At 58.6% G+C, this 18250-nt stretch overlaps 1 protein-coding gene across 1 annotated transcript in view; it reads left to right on the forward strand.

Annotated features, from left to right (window-relative positions):
• The first annotated feature begins 1371 nt into the window (after positions 1-1371).
• The window catches only part of RNF123 (ring finger protein 123), a 34696-nt gene continuing 17817 nt past the window's right edge, over positions 1372-18250 (forward strand). Inside the window, exons 1-28 of the mRNA XM_044273345.1 lie at positions 1372-1436; positions 1670-1755; positions 2010-2094; positions 3917-3990; positions 6866-6963; positions 7031-7085; positions 7238-7323; positions 7393-7479; positions 7557-7624; positions 7694-7819; positions 8028-8142; positions 8211-8315; positions 8451-8576; positions 8647-8739; positions 8836-8909; positions 12131-12248; positions 12364-12463; positions 12541-12602; positions 12676-12747; positions 12846-12966; positions 13046-13147; positions 14402-14508; positions 14587-14770; positions 14950-15095; positions 15417-15500; positions 15576-15683; positions 15825-16002; positions 18176-18250. Coding sequence (XP_044129280.1) covers positions 1674-1755; positions 2010-2094; positions 3917-3990; positions 6866-6963; positions 7031-7085; positions 7238-7323; positions 7393-7479; positions 7557-7624; positions 7694-7819; positions 8028-8142; positions 8211-8315; positions 8451-8576; positions 8647-8739; positions 8836-8909; positions 12131-12248; positions 12364-12463; positions 12541-12602; positions 12676-12747; positions 12846-12966; positions 13046-13147; positions 14402-14508; positions 14587-14770; positions 14950-15095; positions 15417-15500; positions 15576-15683; positions 15825-16002; positions 18176-18250 — 2731 coding nt within the window. The 5' untranslated portion in view covers positions 1372-1436; positions 1670-1673. The remainder of the gene's footprint in view (positions 1437-1669; positions 1756-2009; positions 2095-3916; positions 3991-6865; positions 6964-7030; positions 7086-7237; positions 7324-7392; positions 7480-7556; positions 7625-7693; positions 7820-8027; positions 8143-8210; positions 8316-8450; positions 8577-8646; positions 8740-8835; positions 8910-12130; positions 12249-12363; positions 12464-12540; positions 12603-12675; positions 12748-12845; positions 12967-13045; positions 13148-14401; positions 14509-14586; positions 14771-14949; positions 15096-15416; positions 15501-15575; positions 15684-15824; positions 16003-18175) is intronic.

The raw sequence follows: 18250 nt of genomic DNA on the forward strand, positions 1-18250 counted from the left end.
GTTCTGTAACCTCTCCTGAGTGGAGCAGTGTCCACATGGTACGGCACCACGCGTGGCTCAGGAGACAACCCCTGCCATTCACAATTTGCTGACTTTTCATTTTCCATGGCCCCGGTGTCCACCATGTTCTCCCCAGTGCTCTGCTGTGGCCCCGGTGTCCACCATGTTCTCCTCAGTGCTCTGCTGTGGCCCCGGTGTCCACCATGTTCTCCCCAGTGCTCTGCTGTGGCCCCGGTGTCCACCATGTTCTCCTCAGTGCTCTGCTGTGGCCCCGATATCCACCATGTTCTCCTCGGTGCCCTGCTGTGGCCCCGGTGTCCACCATGTTCTCCTCGGTGCTCTGCTGTGGTCCTGGTGTCCACCATGTTCTCTGCTGTGGCCCCGGTGTCCACCATGTTCTCTGCTGTGGCCCCGGTGTCCACCATGTTCTCCTCAGTGCTCTGCTGTGGCCCCAGTGTCCACCATGTTCTCTGCTGTGGCCTCGGTGTCCACCATGTTCTCTGCTGTGGCCCCGGTGTCCACCATGTTCTCTGCTGTGGCCCCGGTGTCCACCATGTTCTCTGCTGTGGACCCGGTGTCCACCATGTTCTCCTCAGTTCTCTGCTGTGGCCCCGGTGCCTACCATGTTCTCTGCTGTGGCCCCGGTGTCCACCATGTTCTCTGCTGTGGCCCCGGTGTCCACCATGTTCTCCTCAGTGCTCTGCTGTGGCCCCAGTGTCCACCATGTTCTCTGCTGTGGCCTCGGTGTCCACCATGTTCTCTGCTGTGGCCCCGGTGTCCACCATGTTCTCTGCTGTGGCCCCGGTGTCCACCATGTTCTCTGCTGTGGACCCGGTGTCCACCATGTTCTCCTCAGTTCTCTGCTGTGGCCCCGGTGTCCACCATGTTCTCCTCAGTTCTCTGCTGTGGCCCCGGTGTCCACCATGTTCTCTGCTGTGGCCCCGGTGTCCACCATGTTGGCCTCCTCACGACCTCTAGTGAAGCGCCGCGGAGCCGCTCATATCTGACAACTGGGCGGAGCTTCTAGTTTTACAGCCATCGATCAGGGCGTGTCCACACAGATTGTGGGCGTGTCCCGGGCTACGACTGCAGCCCTGGTGTATAGGGGCAGCACAAAGCTGCAGCTCTGGGTGTAACTGGAGGACACAGTCCATGTGAAGCCCTCTAGAGGACCTGCATCTAACAGGATATTGTAGAACTACAAGAACCAGCGGAGCAGGGCTATAGCTGCAGGGCACTACAACTCCCAGCAGGCCCTGTAAGGCAGCGGCTCAGACAGCAGTCACGTCACATGAACACGGTGAATAAAGTTTGTTGAAGAAAAAAAAAAAAGAAAGAAAAACAACAAACAGGAAGCGGACGAAGAGGTGGGGCTTGGTTAAGGGGAGGAGTCAGAGTCGCCGGGTGGCAGAGAGCGCAGGCTGACCCTGCAGCGGGTGAGTCACCCGGGGGCGCCGCTGAATGGCTGGGGGTGCCCGTGTGTTGGCGGGGTCACCCCCGGAGCGCTGTGTGCCGCCATTACTGCTCCTCGTCACTATGGATACGGGCTCAGCTGTGACTAGGGGGACTGTGTCAGCGGATTGCGCGGGGGAGGGGCCTAGAGGGGAGGAGGCGGGTCCAGGCTGTGTTGTCAGGCTCCTCCCACATGTAATGCTGTCTCTGTCCGCAGGGTCATGGCTTCCAGAGGCTCCGGGCCGTCGCTGACCAGGAGGAACTTCCGACTGTCCACCGAGCCGGAGAAGAGCCGGGGGGCCGGTGAGACGGGCGCTCAGCCCTGGGGGGGGACGCTTCTTCAGGGTGTCTGTCATCTGAGGCTTTGTTACAGTGTGTCAGGTGGACAGAGGTTACCTGCTCCAATGCGCTGTAACAGACCCTCAGCTGTGTGAGCAGGACACTGGAAACCATGAGGGTTCTGCTCCCTGCAGGAGTATTTCTATTCACTGGCAGCAAGCGGAGCTGTAGAGAATGGGCCTCCGATAACGCCTCCTGGTCTGTTCCCTTTGTTGCAGGCATAGTGAGCGAGCGGCTGCTGAGTCAGTACCTGCACCGCGTCTTCCCGGGCAGCGAGGGAGCGCAACATGGCGCCGCGTCCAGGTAAGGCCCTCCCCCGCACATTATACTATTATACAGTGCCCCGGCAGCCCTCCCTGCGCCGCTTCTCTCCACCATACCGCTGCTCTGCACCTCCACCCTCAGGGCCTGCGCCGCTTCTCTCCACCATACCGCTGCTCTGCACCTCCACCCTCAGGGCCTGCGCCGCTTCTCTCCACCATACCGCTGCTCTGCACCTCCACCTTCGGTGCCTGCGCCGCTTCTCTCTACCATACCGCTGCTCTGCGCCTCCACCCTCGGTGCCTGCGCCGCTTCTCTCCACCATACCGCTGCTCTGCACCTCCACCCTCAGGGCCTGCGCCGCTTCTCTCCACCATACAGCTGCTCTGCACCTCCACCCTCAGGGCCTGCGCCGCTTCTCTCCACCATACCGCTGCTCTGCACCTCCACCTTCGGTGCCTGCGCCGCTTCTCTCTACCATACCGCTGCTCTGCGCCTCCACCCTCGGTGCCTGCGCCGCTTCTCTCCACCATACCGCTGCTCTGCACCTCCACCCTCAGGGCCTGCGCCGCTTCTCTCCACCATACAGCTGCTCTGCACCTCCACCCTCAGGGCCTGCGCCGCTTCTCTCCACCATACCGCTGCTCTGCACCTCCACCCTCAAGGCCTGTGCCGCTTCTCTCCTCCATACCGCTGCTCTGCACCTCCATCCTCAGGGCCTGCGCCGCTTCTCTCCTTCATACCGCTGCTCTGCACCTCCACCCTCGGTGCCTGCGCCGCTTCTCTCCACCATACCGCTGCTCTGCACCTCCACCCTCTGTGCCTGCGCCGCTTCTCTCCACCATATCGCTGCTCTGCACCTCCACCCTCGGTGCCTGCGCCGCTTCTCTCCACCATACCGCTGCTCTGCACCTCCACCCTCGGTGCCTGCGCCGCTTCTCTCCACCATACCGCTGCTCTGCACCTCCACCCTCGGTGCCTGCGCCGCTTCTCTCCACCATACCGCTGCTCTGCACCTCCACCCTCGGTGCCTGCGCCGCTTCTCTCCACCATACCGCTGCTCTGCACCTCCACCCTCGGTGCCTGCGCCGCTTCTCTCCACCATACCGCTGCTCTGCACCTCCACCCTCGGTGCCTGCGCCGCTTCTCTCTACCATACCGCTGCTCTGCACCTCCACCCTCAGGGCCTGCGCCGCTTCTCTCCTCCATGCCGCCGCTCTGCACCGCTTCTCTCCTCCATGCCGCCGCTCTGCACCGCTTCTCTCCTCCATGCCGCCGCTCTGCACCGCTTCTCTCCTCCATGCCGCCGCTCTGCACCGCTTCTCTCCTCCATGCCGCCGCTCTGCACCGCTTCTCTCCTCCATGCCGCCGCTCTGCACCGCTTCTCTCCTCCATGCCGCCGCTCTGCACCGCTTCTCGCCTCCATGCCGCCGCTCTGCACCTCTTCTCGCCTCCATGCCGCCGCTCTGCACCTCCACCCTCAGGGCCTGCGCTGCTTCTCTCCACCATACGCCTGCGCCGCTTCTCTCCAACATACCGCCATGCTAATAAGTTGTGGAGTCATCTCCTTCTGTCTGTAATATCTGACTCTGGGAAAGCTGGGTGACAGTTTGGCCGCACTCGCAGCATCATATGGACCTGTCATAACTGCCGCTCGGGGCTGCAGGAAAGTGGGGTGAAGGTAACGGTGGCCTCCAACACCCCCACTAGTGGCCCGGTTATGGCTTCGCCCTCTCTGCCGCCGTGTGTCCTGGTGCTCTGCAGCATGGGCCGTCTCTGTCATTAGAAAAAAAGTTGGATCAAATGTCAGGCGCCGCTTATCAGGACACATGATGTTCACTTTCCTCTCTGTGTTTCCATGTAGAAAACCTCTCACTTTCCAGAACCTTGAGGAGCGACTCGACCGTCTGCTGACCTCCGAGACCCAAGAGAATGCAGGTGACAGCGGCTGTCACATGTGACATATAATGCTACAGGGGTGGAGCCCCATTTCCCCCCCCAAACACATTATAACATTCTGCTGCCATCAATACTAGTGACTATAATCTGTATGTAGTGAGCTCCCTCTAGTGGTGGCTGTATAATCTGTATGTAGTGAGCTCCCCCTAGTGGTGACTGTATAATCTGTATGCAGTGAGCTCCCTCTAGTGGTGGCTGTATAATCTGTATGTAGTGAGCTCCCTCTAGTGGTGGCTGTATAATCTGTATGTAGTGAGCTCCCTCTAGTGGTGGCTGTATATTCTGTATGTAGTGAGCTCCCTCTAGTGGTGGCTGTATAATCTGTATGTAGTGAGCTCCCTCTAGTGGTGGCTGTATAATCTGTATGTAGTGAGCTCCCTCTAGTGGTGGCTGTATAATCTGTATGTAGTGAGCTCCCTCTAGTGGTGGCTGTATATTCTGTATGTAGTGAGCTCCCTCTAGTGGTGGCTGTATAATCTGTATGTAGTGAGCTCCCTCTAGTGGTGGCTGTATAATCTGTATGTAGTGAGCTCCCTCTAGTGGTGGCAGTATAATCTGTATGTAGTGAGCTCCCTCTAGTGGTGGCTGTATAATCTGTATGTAGTGAGCTCCCTCTAGTGGTGGCTGTATAATCTGTATGTAGTGAGCTCCCTCTAGTGGTGGCTGTATATTCTGTATGTAGTGAGCTCCCTCTAGTGGTGGCTGTATAATCTGTATGTAGTGAGCTCCCTCTAGTGGTGGCTGTATAATCTGTATGTAGTGAGCTCCCTCTAGTGCTGGCTGTATAATCTGTATGTAGTGAGCTCCCTCTAGTGCTGGCTGTATAATCTGTATATAGTGAGCTCCCTCTAGTGGTGGGTGTATAATCTGTATATAGTGAGCTCCCTCTAGTGGTGGCTGTATAATCTGTATGCAGTGAGCTCCCTCTAGTGGTGGCTGTATAGTCTGTATGTAGTGAGCGCCCTCTAGTGGTGGCTGTATAGTCTGTGTGTAGTGAGCTCCCCCTAGTGGTGACTGTATAATCTGTATGTAGTGAGCCCCCTCTAGTGGTGACTGTATAATCTGTATGTAGTGAGCTCCCTCTAGTGGTGGCTGTATAGTCTGTATGTAGTGAGCGCCCTCTAGTGGTGGCTGTATAGTCTGTGTGTAGTGAGCTCCCCCTAGTGGTGACTGTATAATCTGTATGTAGTGAGCCCCCTCTAGTGGTGACTGTATAATCTGTATGTAGTGAGCTCCCTCTAGTGGTGGCTGTATAATCTGCATGTAGTGAGCTCCCTCTAGTGGTGGCTGTATAATCTGTATGCAGTGAGCTCCCTCTAGTGGTGGCTGTATGATCTGTATGCAGTGAGCTCCCTCTAGTGGTGGCTGTATAATCTGTATGTAGTGAGCTCCCTCTAGTGGTGGCTGTATAATCTGCATGTAGTGAGCTCCCTCTAGTGGTGGCTGTATAATCTGTATGTAGTGAGCTCCCTCTAGTGGTGGCTGTATAATCTGTATGCAGTGAGCTCCCTCTAGTGGTGGCTGTATGATCTGTATGCAGTGAGCTCCCTCTAGTGGTGGCTGTATAATCTGTATGTAGTGAGCTCCCCCTAGTGGTGGCTGTATAATCTGTATGCAGTGAGCTCCCTCTAGTGGTGGCTGTATGATCTGTATGTTCTGTATGTAGTGAGCTCCCTCTAGTGGTGGCTGTATAATCTGCATGTAGTGAGCTCCCTCTAGTGGTGGCTGTATAATCTGTATGTAGTGAGCTCCCTCTAGTGGTGGCTGTATAATCTGTATGCAGTGAGCTCCCTCTAGTGGTGGCTGTATGATCTGTATGCAGTGAGCTCCCTCTAGTGGTGGCTGTATAATCTGTATGTAGTGAGCTCCCTCTAGTGGTGGCTGTATAATCTGTATGCAGTGAGCTCCCTCTAGTGGTGGCTGTATGATCTGTATGCAGTGAGCTCCCTCTAGTGGTGGCTGTATAATCTGTATGTAGTGAGCTCCCCCTAGTGGTGGCTGTATAATCTGTATGTAGTGAGCTCCCTCTAGTGGTGGCTGTATAATCTGCATGTAGTGAGCTCCCTCTAGTGGTGGCTGTATAATCTGTATGTAGTGAGCTCCCTCTAGTGGTGGCTGTATAATCTGTATGCAGTGAGCTCCCTCTAGTGGTGGCTGTATGATCTGTATGCAGTGAGCTCCCTCTAGTGGTGGCTGTATAATCTGCATGTAGTGAGCTCCCTCTAGTGGTGGCTGTATAATCTGTATGTAGTGAGCTCCCTCTTGTGGTGGCTGTATAATCTGTATGTAGTGAGCTCCCTCTAGTGGTGGCTGTATAATCTGTATGTAGTGAGCTCCCTCTAGTGGTGGCTGTATAATCTGTATGTAGTGAGCTCCCTCTAGTGGTGGCTGTATAATCTGTATGTAGTGAGCTCCCCCTAGTGGTGGCTGTATAACCTGTATGTAGTGAGCTCCCTCTAGTGGTGACTGTATAATCTGTATGTAGTGAGCTCCCTCTTGTGGTGGCTGTATAATCTGTATGTAGTGAGCTCCCTCTAGTGGTGGCTGTATAATCTGTATGTAGTGAGCTCCCTCTAGTGGTGGCTGTGTAATCTGTATGTAGTGAGCTCCCCCTAGTGGTGGCTGTATAATCTGTATGTAGTGAGCTCCCTCTAGTGGTGACTGTATAATCTGTATGTAGTGAGCTCCCCCTAGTGGTGGCTGTATAATATGTATGTAGTGAGCTCCCTCTAGTGGTGGCTGTATAATCTGTATATAATAGGCCCCCTCTTGGGTCTGACTTTGTCTGTCAGATAGTTGCCCGTCAGTGGGAGGAGCCTCATAGTTCTTGGCTTCTCTTTTCTCTTGGCTGTAGACCCCGTTGTGGATGGGCGTCTTGGACCCCCCACCGTCGTCCTGGATCACACGAGTGGCTTTGAAGGGCTGTTATTGGTGGATGATGATCTTCTGGGGGTGAGTACCCGTCCTTGGCTCTGATGCCCGCTGATCTCCTGTGGTTGACGCTGATCTTTGCCTGCAGGTGATTGGACACAGTAACTTCAGCTCTATCCGAGCCACGACCTGTGTCTACAAAGGTGAGGCATGTGCCGCCAGCACTAAGGGTTAATTCTTACACTATAGCTGCTAGTCACAGCAGTGGAGTGAACTACAGCTCCCAGCATTCCCTTCTGGCTTACAGCTGGGAGTTGTAGTGGAGCGATGTGACGCCGCTGTTTTCCGTCTGCAGGGCGGTGGCTGTACGAGGTGCTGATCTCTTCCCAGGGCCTCATGCAGATCGGTTGGTGCACCCTGAGCTGCCGCTTCAACCAGGAGGTAAGTCCGCGCACCCAGCGGGCAGGCTGGGGCGGCCGGTCAGTGACCATGTCCCCTCTCATCTCACAGGAGGGCGTTGGCGACACCCCAGATTCGTACGCCTATGATGGGAACAGGGTCCGTAAATGGAACGTGACCACCACCAACTACGGCAAGGTGAGTGCTCGGGGCAGGTGCAGGGGGCGTGACCGATGCCTGTGACATGGGTGTGACCTCTGTCTGTTCCCTCTCAGTCCTGGGCGGCCGGGGACATCGTCAGCTGCCTCATCGACCTGGACGAAGGATCCATCTCGTTCTGCCTGTAAGAAGACGTCCGGTGAGAGCCGCCACGTGCCGCCCCGCGCCCCTCACCGCTCTCCTCTCTCTGCAGGAACGGCGTGAGTCTGGGCACCGCCTTCAGCAACCTCTCCCGGGGCGCCGGCATGGCCTACTTCCCTGCTATCAGCCTGTCCTTTAAGGAGTCGGTGGCGTTCAACTTCGGCTCGCGCCCGTTACGATATCCTTCACTGTGGGCAGGTCCGCATCACGGCATCTTGTTACAATGTATCAGTGTCGTAGTCTCGGACTGAAACATTGTAACAAGGCCTCTGCTGTGTGATCAGGACCGGCGGGGGGTTCACTGACAGCAAGCAGCTCTAATAGAAAGCTGAGCCTGCTGCCCGCCCCTTTAACTCCTGCGATGTCTCCTTAATGGCCGCTCTCACATATCCTGTGGACGGATACCGCCCCCTTCAGGATCCTCCCGCCACCGATCTCCTCAAGGCCCAGAGGCTGCTGGGACATCTAAAGAACGTCCTGAGCACCAGGATAGACGTGCAGGTAAGTGGTTTTCTGGGTCACATGACCGCTGAGTGCCGATCCCTCGACTGAGTCTCATGTATTGACAGGAGGGGCGTCTGGTGGACAAGGACCCCACCACGTGGCAGCTGCAGGGTGAGCCCACCGTACTCATCACCCTGGCGCACATATTCAACCACTTTGCCCCCTTGATGGTAAGTCCACCCTGGACCGGCAGGGGCCGCCATGTTGTCCTCAGCACGCTCCATAATCTGGGGTTTCAGGTGGAGGCCGCTTCTCGGCAGCCGCTGCTCCCTTCTCCCCCTGATGACTCTGCTTCTCCTCCACAGTGTAAGGTTTATCTGGTGGAGGACGTCCTCATGAACTTCCTCCTGGGGATCCTGGAGGGAGGGGGTGCAGTTGGGGAGCACCCGCTCATCCAGCATCTCTTGGACCTCATGTGGCTGCTGATGGAGGTGAGTGTGCGCCCCCTGGTGGGCGGGGGGGGTAGTGCAGAGACTTGTCTTAGCCTTGTGTGTCCTGCAGGACTATGAGATCCACGAGTTCCTCAAGCAGCTGATGATGTCTCTGCTCCGTGCGTATCGCTTCTCGCCCATTGTGCCTGACCTGGGACTGCAGGTAGGTCCCTGACCCAGGAGGGGGGGGGGGGGGGGGGGGGGGGGTTGACCGTGCGCCGGTCCCGCACTTCCAGTAACCGCCGTCGTCTTCACACAGATCCACTACCTGCGCCTGACAATCGCCATCCTGAGGCATGAAAAGTCCCGGAAATATCTGCTCAGCAACGTCCTGTATCCTGGGTGACTGCGCCGGGTGCACGGGCCCCTCCAGGTCTCGTGCGGGGGTGGGGCTGGAAAGTTTGTGAACCCTTCAGAATTGTCGGTATTTTTGCATAAATTTGACTTAAAACTCAGAAGTCGTCAAAGTAGATAAAGAACCAAATCACCGAAATATCAGACCTGGAGGGAAATGCTCCGATATCACAGGTCTGAGCGCTAAAAGTATGTGAACCCCCGAGACACAGCAGAGCTGAAGCTGTTCTGTCTGGAGGAAGGAGCCAAGATCGCTCATCAGCTCCCGGAAACACGGGGTATCTGAGCATGTCCCTCCAGGTCCCAGATTTGTCACTTATTTAGTTAAAATATGTATGGGGCGGGACGTCGGGGGTTGGGCAGTATGTCGGCGGATGTGGTGGGAATGGGGCGGGACGTCGGGGGGGGGTTGGGCAGTATGTCGGGGGATGTGGTGGGAATGGGGCGGGACGTCGGCGGATGTGGTGGGAATGGGGCGGGACGTCGGCGGATGTGGTGGGAATGGGGCGGGTCGTCGGCGGATGTGGTGGGAATGGGGTGGGACGTCGGGGGATATGGTGGGAATGGGGCGGGACGTCGGCGGATGTGGTGGGAATGGGGCGGGACGTCGGCGGATGGGGCGGGACGTCGGGGGATGTGGTGGGAATGGGGCGGGACGTCGGCGGATGTGGCGTGGGTGGGGCGGGACGTCTGTGGGCGGGACGTCGACGGATGTGGTGGGAATGGGGCAGGACGTCGGTGGGAATGGGGCAGGACGTCGGGGGATGTGGTGGGAATGGGGCGGGACGTCGGGGGATGGGGTGGGAATGGGGCGGGACGTCGGGGGATGGGGTGGGAATGGGGCGGGACGTCGGGGGATGGGGTGGGAATGGGGCGGGACGTCGGGGGATGGGGCGGGACGTCGGTGGGTGGGGCGGTACATCGGTGGATGTGGTGGGGTTGGGGCGGTACATCGGTGGATGTGGTGGGGTTGGGGCGGTACATCGGTGGATGTGGTGGGGTTGGGGCTGTAAGTCGGTGGATGTGGTGGGGTTGGGGCAGGACGTCGGTGGGTGGGGCGGTACGTCGGTGGATGTGGTGGGGTTGGGGGCGGTACGTGGGTGGGGCGGTACGTCGGTGGATGTGGTGGGGTTCGGGAGGGACGTCGGTGGATGTGGTGGGGATGGGGCGGTACGTTGGTGGATGTGGTGGGGTTGGGGCGGTACGTCGGTGGATGTGGTGGGGTTCGGGCGGTACGTCGGTGGATGTGGTGGGGATGGGGCGGTACGTCGGTGGATGTGGTGGGGTTGGGGCGGTACGTGGGTGGGGCGGTACGTGGGTGGATGTGGTGGGGTTCGGGTGGTACGTCGGTGGATGTGGTGGGGATGGGGCGGTACGTCGGTGGATGTGGTGGGGTTGGGGCGGTACGTCGGTGGTGGGGTTGGGGCGGTACGTCGGTGGATGTGGTGGGGTTGGGGCGGTACGTCAGTGGGTGGGGCAGTACGTCGGTGGATGTGGTGGGGTTGGGGCGGTACGTCGGTGGGTGGGGCGGTACGTCGGTGGATGTGGTGGGGTTGGGGCGGTACGTCGGTGGGTGTGGCGGTACGTCGGTGGATGGGGCGGTACGTTGGTGGGTGTGGTGGGGTTGGGGCGGTACGTTGGTGGGTGTGGTGGGGTTGGGGCGGTATGTCAGTGGGGGTGGGGCGGTACGTTGGTGGATGTGGTGGGGTTGGGGCGGTACGTTGGTGGGTGGGGCGGTACGTCGGTGGGTGGGGCGGTACATCGGTGGATGTGGTGGGGTTGGGGCGGTACGTCGGTGAGTGGGGCGGTACGTCGGTGGATGTGGTGGGGTTGGGGCGGTACGTCGGTGGGTGGGGCGGTACGTCGGTGGATGTGGTGGGGTTGGGGCGGTACGTCGGTGGGTGGGGCGGTACGTCGGTGGATGTGGTGGGGTTGGGGCGGTACGTCGGTGGGTGTGGCGGTACGTCGGTGGATGGGGCGGTACGTTGGTGGATGTGGTGGGGTTGGGGCGGTACGTTGGTGGGTGTGGTGGGGTTGGGGCGGTATGTCAGTGGGGGTGGGGCGGTACGTCGGTGGATGGGGCGGTACGTTGGTGGATGTGGTGGGGTTGGGGCGGTACGTCGGTGGGTGGGGCGGTACATCGGTGGATGTGGTGGGGTTGGGGCGGTACGTCGGTGGGTGGGGCGGTACGTCAGTGGATGTGGTGGGGTTGGGGCGGTAAGTCGGTGGATGTGGTGGGGTTGGGGCGGTACGTCGGTGGATGTGGTGGGGTTGGGGCGGTACGTCGGTGGGTGGGGCGGTACGTCGGTGGGTGGGGTGGTAGGTCGGTGGATGTGGTGGGGTTGGGGCGGTACGTCGGTGGGTGGGGCGGTACGTCGGTGGATGTGGTGGGGTTGGGGCGGTACGTCGGTGGGTGGGGCGGTACGTCGGTGGATGTGGTGGGGTTGGGGCGGTACGTCGGTGGATGTGGTGGGGTTGGGGCGGTACGTCGGTGGATGTGGTGGGGATGGGGCGGTACGTCGGTGGATGTGGTGGGGATGGGGCAGTACGTCGGTGGATGTGGTGGGGTTGGGGCGGTACGTCGGTGGGTGGGGCGGTACGTCGGTGGGTGGGGCGGTACATCGGTGGATGTGGTGGGGTTGGGGCGGTACGTCGGTGGATGTGGTGGGGTTGGGGCGGTACGTCGGTGGGTGGGGCGGTACGTCGGTGGGTGGGGCGGTACATCGGTGGATGTGGTGGGGTTGGGGCGGTACGTCGGTGGATGTGGTGGGGTTGGGGCGGTACGTCGGTGGGTGGGGCGGTACGTCGGTGGGTGGGGCGGTACGTCGGTGGATGTGGTGGGGTTGGGGCGGTACGTCGGTGGATGTGGTGGGGTTGGGGCGGTACGTCGGTGGATGTGGTGGGGTTGGGGCGGTACGTCGGTGGATGTGGTGGGGATGGGGCGGTACGTCGGTGGATGTGGTGGGGTTGGGGCGGTACGTCGGTGGATGTGGTGGGGATGGGGCGGTACGTCGGTGGATGTGGTGGGGATGGGGCGGTACGTCGGTGGATGTGGTGGGGATGGGGCGGTACGTCGGTGGATGTGGTGGGGTTGGGGCGGTACGTCGGTGGGTGGGGCGGTACGTCGGTGGATGGGGCGGTGCCTGCGTGCGTCCTCTGCTGTCCACTGTCTTGGCTCGTCCTTAGCGGTGTGCTCGTAGATTTGACGTCCTGCGCTCGGTCGTCTTCTTCTTCATCAAGAGCCCGCTGCGGGTGGAGGAGGCCGGGCTGCAGGAGCTCATCCCAACCACCTGGTGGCCAAACCAATTCAACAAAGAGGTGAGCAGTGGCGCGTGGCGCCTCACGCTGGGGCACCTCCTCCATCAGCGCCGGGGCGTTCGCTGGGCGCTGCGCTGGCGGTTTCCACATCTTGTAAATTTTTGCTCCATTTAAGGGGAAAGAAATCAAGGAGCCGGCGGAGGAGACGGGCGCGGAGCGGCTGAGGAGGCGGGCCTACGAGCGCGGCTGCACGAGGCTGAAGAAGCGCATTGAAGGTAGGGTTGGTGCCTTAACCCCTTCCTCCCCGGGCGCGGTCGTTGGTCGGGGGTGACTGTCATGGCTTTTTTTTCAGTGGTGGAAGAGCTGCAGGTGCAGATCCTGAGACTCCTGCTGAACAACAAGGACAAGGGGGCGGTGAGTGCGACCTGGAGCCCCCCCTTCACCCCTCCCCCCCACCAGACACTAAAGGGTTACTCTGTCTCCGCAGGGCGAAGCCTCCCGCTACATATTCCTCAACAAGTTCAGGAAATTCCTGCAGGAGAACGCCAGTAACCGAGGGGTGAGCGCCCCCCAGGATGGCGCTGGGGGTCTCCTCTGAGCTCAGGCATCTGTTACCATGGTAATGGTGGCGGGGGTCTGATTGTCATCTCTCCCCAGAACCCGACCGTCCTGTGCCCCCCGGAGTACATGGTGTGCTTCCTGCACCGCCTCATCACCGCCCTCCGGTGCTGCTGGGATGACTACCACAGCCGCTGTCCGCCGGCGCTCTGCAGTGAGGGTGCGGTGACATGCGGGGGCTTCTGTCGTCTGTGGGGGGTTCTCCTGCTCGTCCTCATTCTGCCCTGTGTTCCCCTCAGATGCCTACGTGCCACCCCAACTCTTCTACAATGGGAAGGTGGATTACTTTGACCTGCAGAGGCTCGGGGGTCTTCTGTCTCACCTACGGAAGATGCTGAAAGGTGGGAGTTTAGGGGAGGGGGGCTCTGCTGAGATATGGGGGGGGTTCAGCTGCTGGAGTCAGTGGGGAGTGTAGCTGTGGTCAACGTGTGGGGGACGGCTGTGCCGCCGTGGTCAGTGAATGGGGGGCAGCTGTGCCGCCGTGGTCAGTGAATGGGGGGCGGCTGTGCCGCCGTGGTCAGTGAATGGGGGGCAGCTGTGCCGCCATGGTCAGTGAATGGGGGGGCAGCTGTGCCGCCGTGGTCAGTGAATGGGGGGCAGCTGTGCCGCCGTGGTCAGTGAATGGGGGGCAGCTGTGCCGCCGTGGTCAGTGAATGGGGGGCAGCTGTGCCGCCGTGGTCAGTGAATGGGGGGCAGCTGTGGTCAGTGAATGGCGGGCTGCTGTGCCGCTGTGGTCAGTGAATGGGGGGCAGTTGTGCCGCCGTGGTCAGTGAATGGGGGGCAGCTGTGGTCAGTGAATGGGGGGCTGCTGTGCCGCTGTGGTCAGTGAATGGGGGGCTGCTGTGCCGCCGTGGTCAGTGAATGGTGGGGGGCAGCTGTGCCGCCGTGGTCAGTGAATGGTGGGGGGCAGCTGTGCCGCCGTGGTCAGTGAATGGTGGGGGGCAGCTGTGCCGCTGTGGTCAGTGAATGGGGGGCAGCTGTGCCGCTGTGGTCAGTGAATGGGGGGCTGCTGTGCCGCCGTGGTCAGTGAATAGGGGGCAGCTGTGCCGCTGTGGTCAGTGAATGGGGGGCAACTGTGCCGCTGTGGTCAGTGAATGGGGGGCAGCTGTGCCGCTGTGGTCAGTGAATGGGGGTGCAGCTGTGCCGCTGTGGTCAGTGAATGGGGGTGCAGCTGTGCCGCTGTGGTCAGTGAATGGGGGTGCAGCTGTGCCGCTGTGGTCAGTGAATGGGGGGGCAGCTGTGCCGCCGTGGTCAGTGAATGGGGGGGCAGCTGTGCCGCCGTGGTCAGTGAATGGGGGGGCAGCTGTGCCGCTGTGGTCAGTGAATGGGGGGCTGCTGTGCCGCCGTGGTGAGTGAATGGGGGGGCAGCTGTGCCGCCGTGGTGAGTGAATGGGGGGGCAGCTGTGCCGCCGTGGTGAGTGAATGGGGGGGCAGCTGTGCCGCCGTGGTCAGTGAATGGGGGGAAGCTGTGCCGCCGTGGTCAGTGAATGGGGGGAAGCTGTGCCGCCGTGGTCAGTGAATGGGGGGCACTGGTGGGGGCAGCTGTGCCGCTATGGCAGGGGGTTTACCGCCCGTAATTCCTTGTTTTTCCTCAGATGACCTCGCGTCCAAGGCCAACATCGTCATCGACCCCTCGGAGCTGCAGGCGGTCACCATGGACGATCTGGAAGAGGAGGATGAGTCCACCAGCACCACGGCCCAGGTGGGTGAGGGGAAGCGACGGCTGCATTGGCCCCTCTACTACTTCCCACCCCCTCATCTTCTGCCTCTTCTTCTTCAGAGGGCCTCCGCTGCTCTGGCCATTGGGGGGGCGCTGGCCCGGCCCGGCTGGCTGAGCTCGCCAACACTGGGGAGGGCGAACCGCTTCCTGAGCACCGCGGCCGTCAGTCTGATGAACCCGCGCCGGCCCGCGGAGAAGGTGAAGGTGCGGAGCCTGAGCGTGGAGCAGCGCACCGAGGACGACAGTGAGTGGGGGGGGTCTGCAGCTGTAGATCAACATATTGGGGATCACGGGCTGATGTTGGGGTTCAGGTCCACACAACGCTTACTAAACTGTAGGCAATGATCAGCGGCGCCAGGTTCGGAGCCGGAATCGCTTCTCATGGTGAGGCAGCCATGTTTTCTATGTTTTCTTCCATTGCAGTTGAAGGGCATCATGGGAATGAGGGGCTGCTGCTGGGAAGACCCCCGGAGGAGGCGGAGCTCCCCATCACGGAGAACTCTCTGCTGGAGATCCTGGACGGCGCGGTGATGATGTATAACCTGAGCGTGCACCAGCAGCTGGGGAAGGTGAGCCCCCCCCCCACTTAAACACCCCCCCCACTCTCAGAGCCGCCCCCCCCCACTCTGAGCCGCCGCCGCCCCCGCCCCCCACTCTGAGCCGCCGCCGCCCCCGCCCCCCACTCTGAGCCGCCGCCCCCCCCCACTCTGAGCCGCCGCCCCCCCCCCCACTCTGAGCCGCCGCCCCCCCCCCCCCCACTCAGAGCCGCCCCCCCCCACTCGCTGAGCCACCCCCCCCCCCCCACTCGCTGAGGCCCCCCCTCCCCCCACTCACAGAGCCCCCCCCCACTCTCAGAGCCCCCCTCATGTCCTCATGTCTCCTCCCTGCAGATGGTCGGGGTCTCGGACGATGTGAATGAATACGCTCTGGCACTCAAGGACACCGAGGAGAAGATAAAGCGCTGTCCGCAGAGGGTGAGTACAGGGCGAGCCGGGCCCTGCCCGCAGTGGGCGCCGCTGGTATCTAATCCCATGTGATCTTGTGGGCAGAGGGCGGACATCCTGGAGGAGCTGCACAAGAGCCGCCAAGTGTTCCTGGAGAAGCTGAACCACCTGAGCCGCCGCCTGGCCTGGATCAACGTCACCATCTACTCCAAGGTACCTGCGGGCGTATTACCGGCTGCCACGTCCACAGCCCCCTAGTGGCAGCGGCTGGCAGTACTGTGCGGAGGGGGCCGCACTGGGGCGTCATCGCATAAGACTCTGCGGCTTGACTTCAGATCCGTCCTCTGCCCGCAGGAGAAGATGCAGGACATTTACTGGTTACTGCAGGTCTGTCTGCGGACCATCGAGCACGCTGACCGCACCGGGGCCCTGCTCGCCTTCATGCCCGAGTTCTACCTGAATGTCGCCATGAACAGTTACAACGCCCTGAAGAACTACTTCAACCCCGTCAGCAGCATGGAGGAGCTCCCCGGTATGAACACAGCGCCTGCAGAATAGTGAGCGCAGCTCTGGAGGATGAGACAGGCTGTAACTCAGGATCAGTAATGTATGTGCACAGTGACTGCACCAGCAGAATAGTGAGTGCAGCTCTGGAGTATAATACAGGATGTAACTCAGGATCAGTACAGGATAAGTAATGTATGTACACAGTGACTGCAGCAGCAGAATAGTGAGTGCAGCTCTGGAGTATAATACAGGATGTAACTCGGGATCAGTACAGGGTAAGTAATGTATGTACACAGTGACCGCACCAGCAGAATAGTGAGTGCAGCTCCGGAGTATAATACAGGATGTGACTCAGGATCAGTGCAGGATAAGTAATGTATGTGCACAGTGACTGCACCAGCAGAATAGTGAGTGCAGCTCTGGAGTATAATACAGGATGTAACTCAGGATCAGTACAGGATAAGTAATGTATGTACACAGTGACTGCAGCAGCAGAATAGTGAGTGCAGCTCTGGAGTATAATACAGGATGTAACTCAGGATCAGTACAGGATAAGTAATGTATGTACACAGTGACTGCAGCAGCAGAATAGTGAGTGCAGCTCTGGAGTATAATACAGGATGTAACTCAGGATCAGTACAGGATAAGTAATGTATGTACACAGTGACTGCAGCAGCAGAATAGTGAGTGCAGCTCTGGAGTATAATACAGGATGTAACTCAGGATCAGTACAGGATAAGTAATGTATGTACACAGTGACTGCAGCAGCAGAATAGTGAGTGCAGCTCTGGAGTATAATACAGGATGTAACTCAGGATCAGTACAGGATAAGTAATGTATGTACACAGTGACTGCACCAGCAGAATAGTGAGTGCAGCTCTGGAGTATAATACAGGATGTAACTCAGGATCAGTACAGGATAAGTAATGTATGTACACAGTGACTGCACCAGCAGAATAGTGAGTGCAGCTCTGGAGTATAATACAGGATGTAACTCAGGAGCAGTACAGGATAAGTAATGTATGTACATAGTGACTGCACCAGCAGAATAGTGAGTGCAGCTCTGGAGAATAATACAGGATGTAACTCGGGATCAGTACAGGATAAGTAATGTATGTACACAGTGACTGCACCAGCAGAATAGTGAGTGCAGCTCTGGAGAATAATACAGGATGTAACTCAGGATCAGTACAGGTATAAGTAATGTATGTACACAGTGACTGCACCAGCAGAATAGTGAGTGCAGCTCTGGGGTATAATACAGGATGTAACTCAGGATCAGTACAGGATCAGTAATGTATGTACACAGTGACTGCACCAGCAGAATAGTGAGTGCAGCTCTGGAGTATAATACAGGATGTAACGCAGGATCAGTACAGGATAAGTAATGTATGTACACAGTGACTGCACCAGCAGAATAGTCAGTGCAGCTCTGGAGTATAATACAGGATGTAACTCAGGATCAGTACAGGATAAGTAATGTATGTACACAGTGACTGCACCAGCAGAATAGTCAGTGCAGCTCTGGAGTATAATACAGGATGTAACTCAGGATCAGTACAGGATAAGTAATGTATGTACACAGTGACTGCACCAGCAGAATAGTGAGTGCAGCTCTGGAGTATAATACAGGATGTAACTCAGGGTCAGTGCAGGATAAGTAATGTATGTACACAGTGACTGCACCAGCAGAATAGTGAGTGCAGCTCTGGAGTATAATACAGGATGTAACTCAGGATCAGTACAGGATAAGTAATGTATGTACACAGTGACTGCACCAGCAGAATAGTGAGTGCAGCTCTGGAGTATAATACAGGATGTAACTCAGGATCAGTACAGGATAAGTAATGTATGTACACAGTGACTGCACCAGCAGAATAGTGAGTGCAGCTCTGGAGTATAATACAGGATGTAACTCGGGATCAGTACAGGATAAGTAATGTATGTACACAGTGACTCCACCAGCAGAATAGTGAGTGCAGCTCTGGAGTATAATACAGGATGTAACTCAGGATCAGTACAGGATAAGTAATGTATGTACACAGTGACTGCACCAGCAGAATAGTGAGTGCAGCTCTGGAGGATAATACAGGATGTAGCTCCGTCACTGCTGTCTGCAGCTGGTTAGCGGTTGCTCCTCCATCCTGCGGTGAGGTCCGGTTGTTACACATTTTATGTTTCTTTCACTCTCTCTGTAGGTTATGAAGAGACCCTGACGCGCCTGGCTGCCATTTTGGCCAAACACTTTGCTGATGCGCGCATTGTAGGGACGG

This window comes from Bufo gargarizans, unplaced genomic scaffold (genome assembly GCF_014858855.1).
Source record: "Bufo gargarizans isolate SCDJY-AF-19 unplaced genomic scaffold, ASM1485885v1 fragScaff_scaffold_587_pilon, whole genome shotgun sequence".
NCBI lineage: Eukaryota > Metazoa > Chordata > Amphibia > Anura > Bufonidae > Bufo > Bufo gargarizans.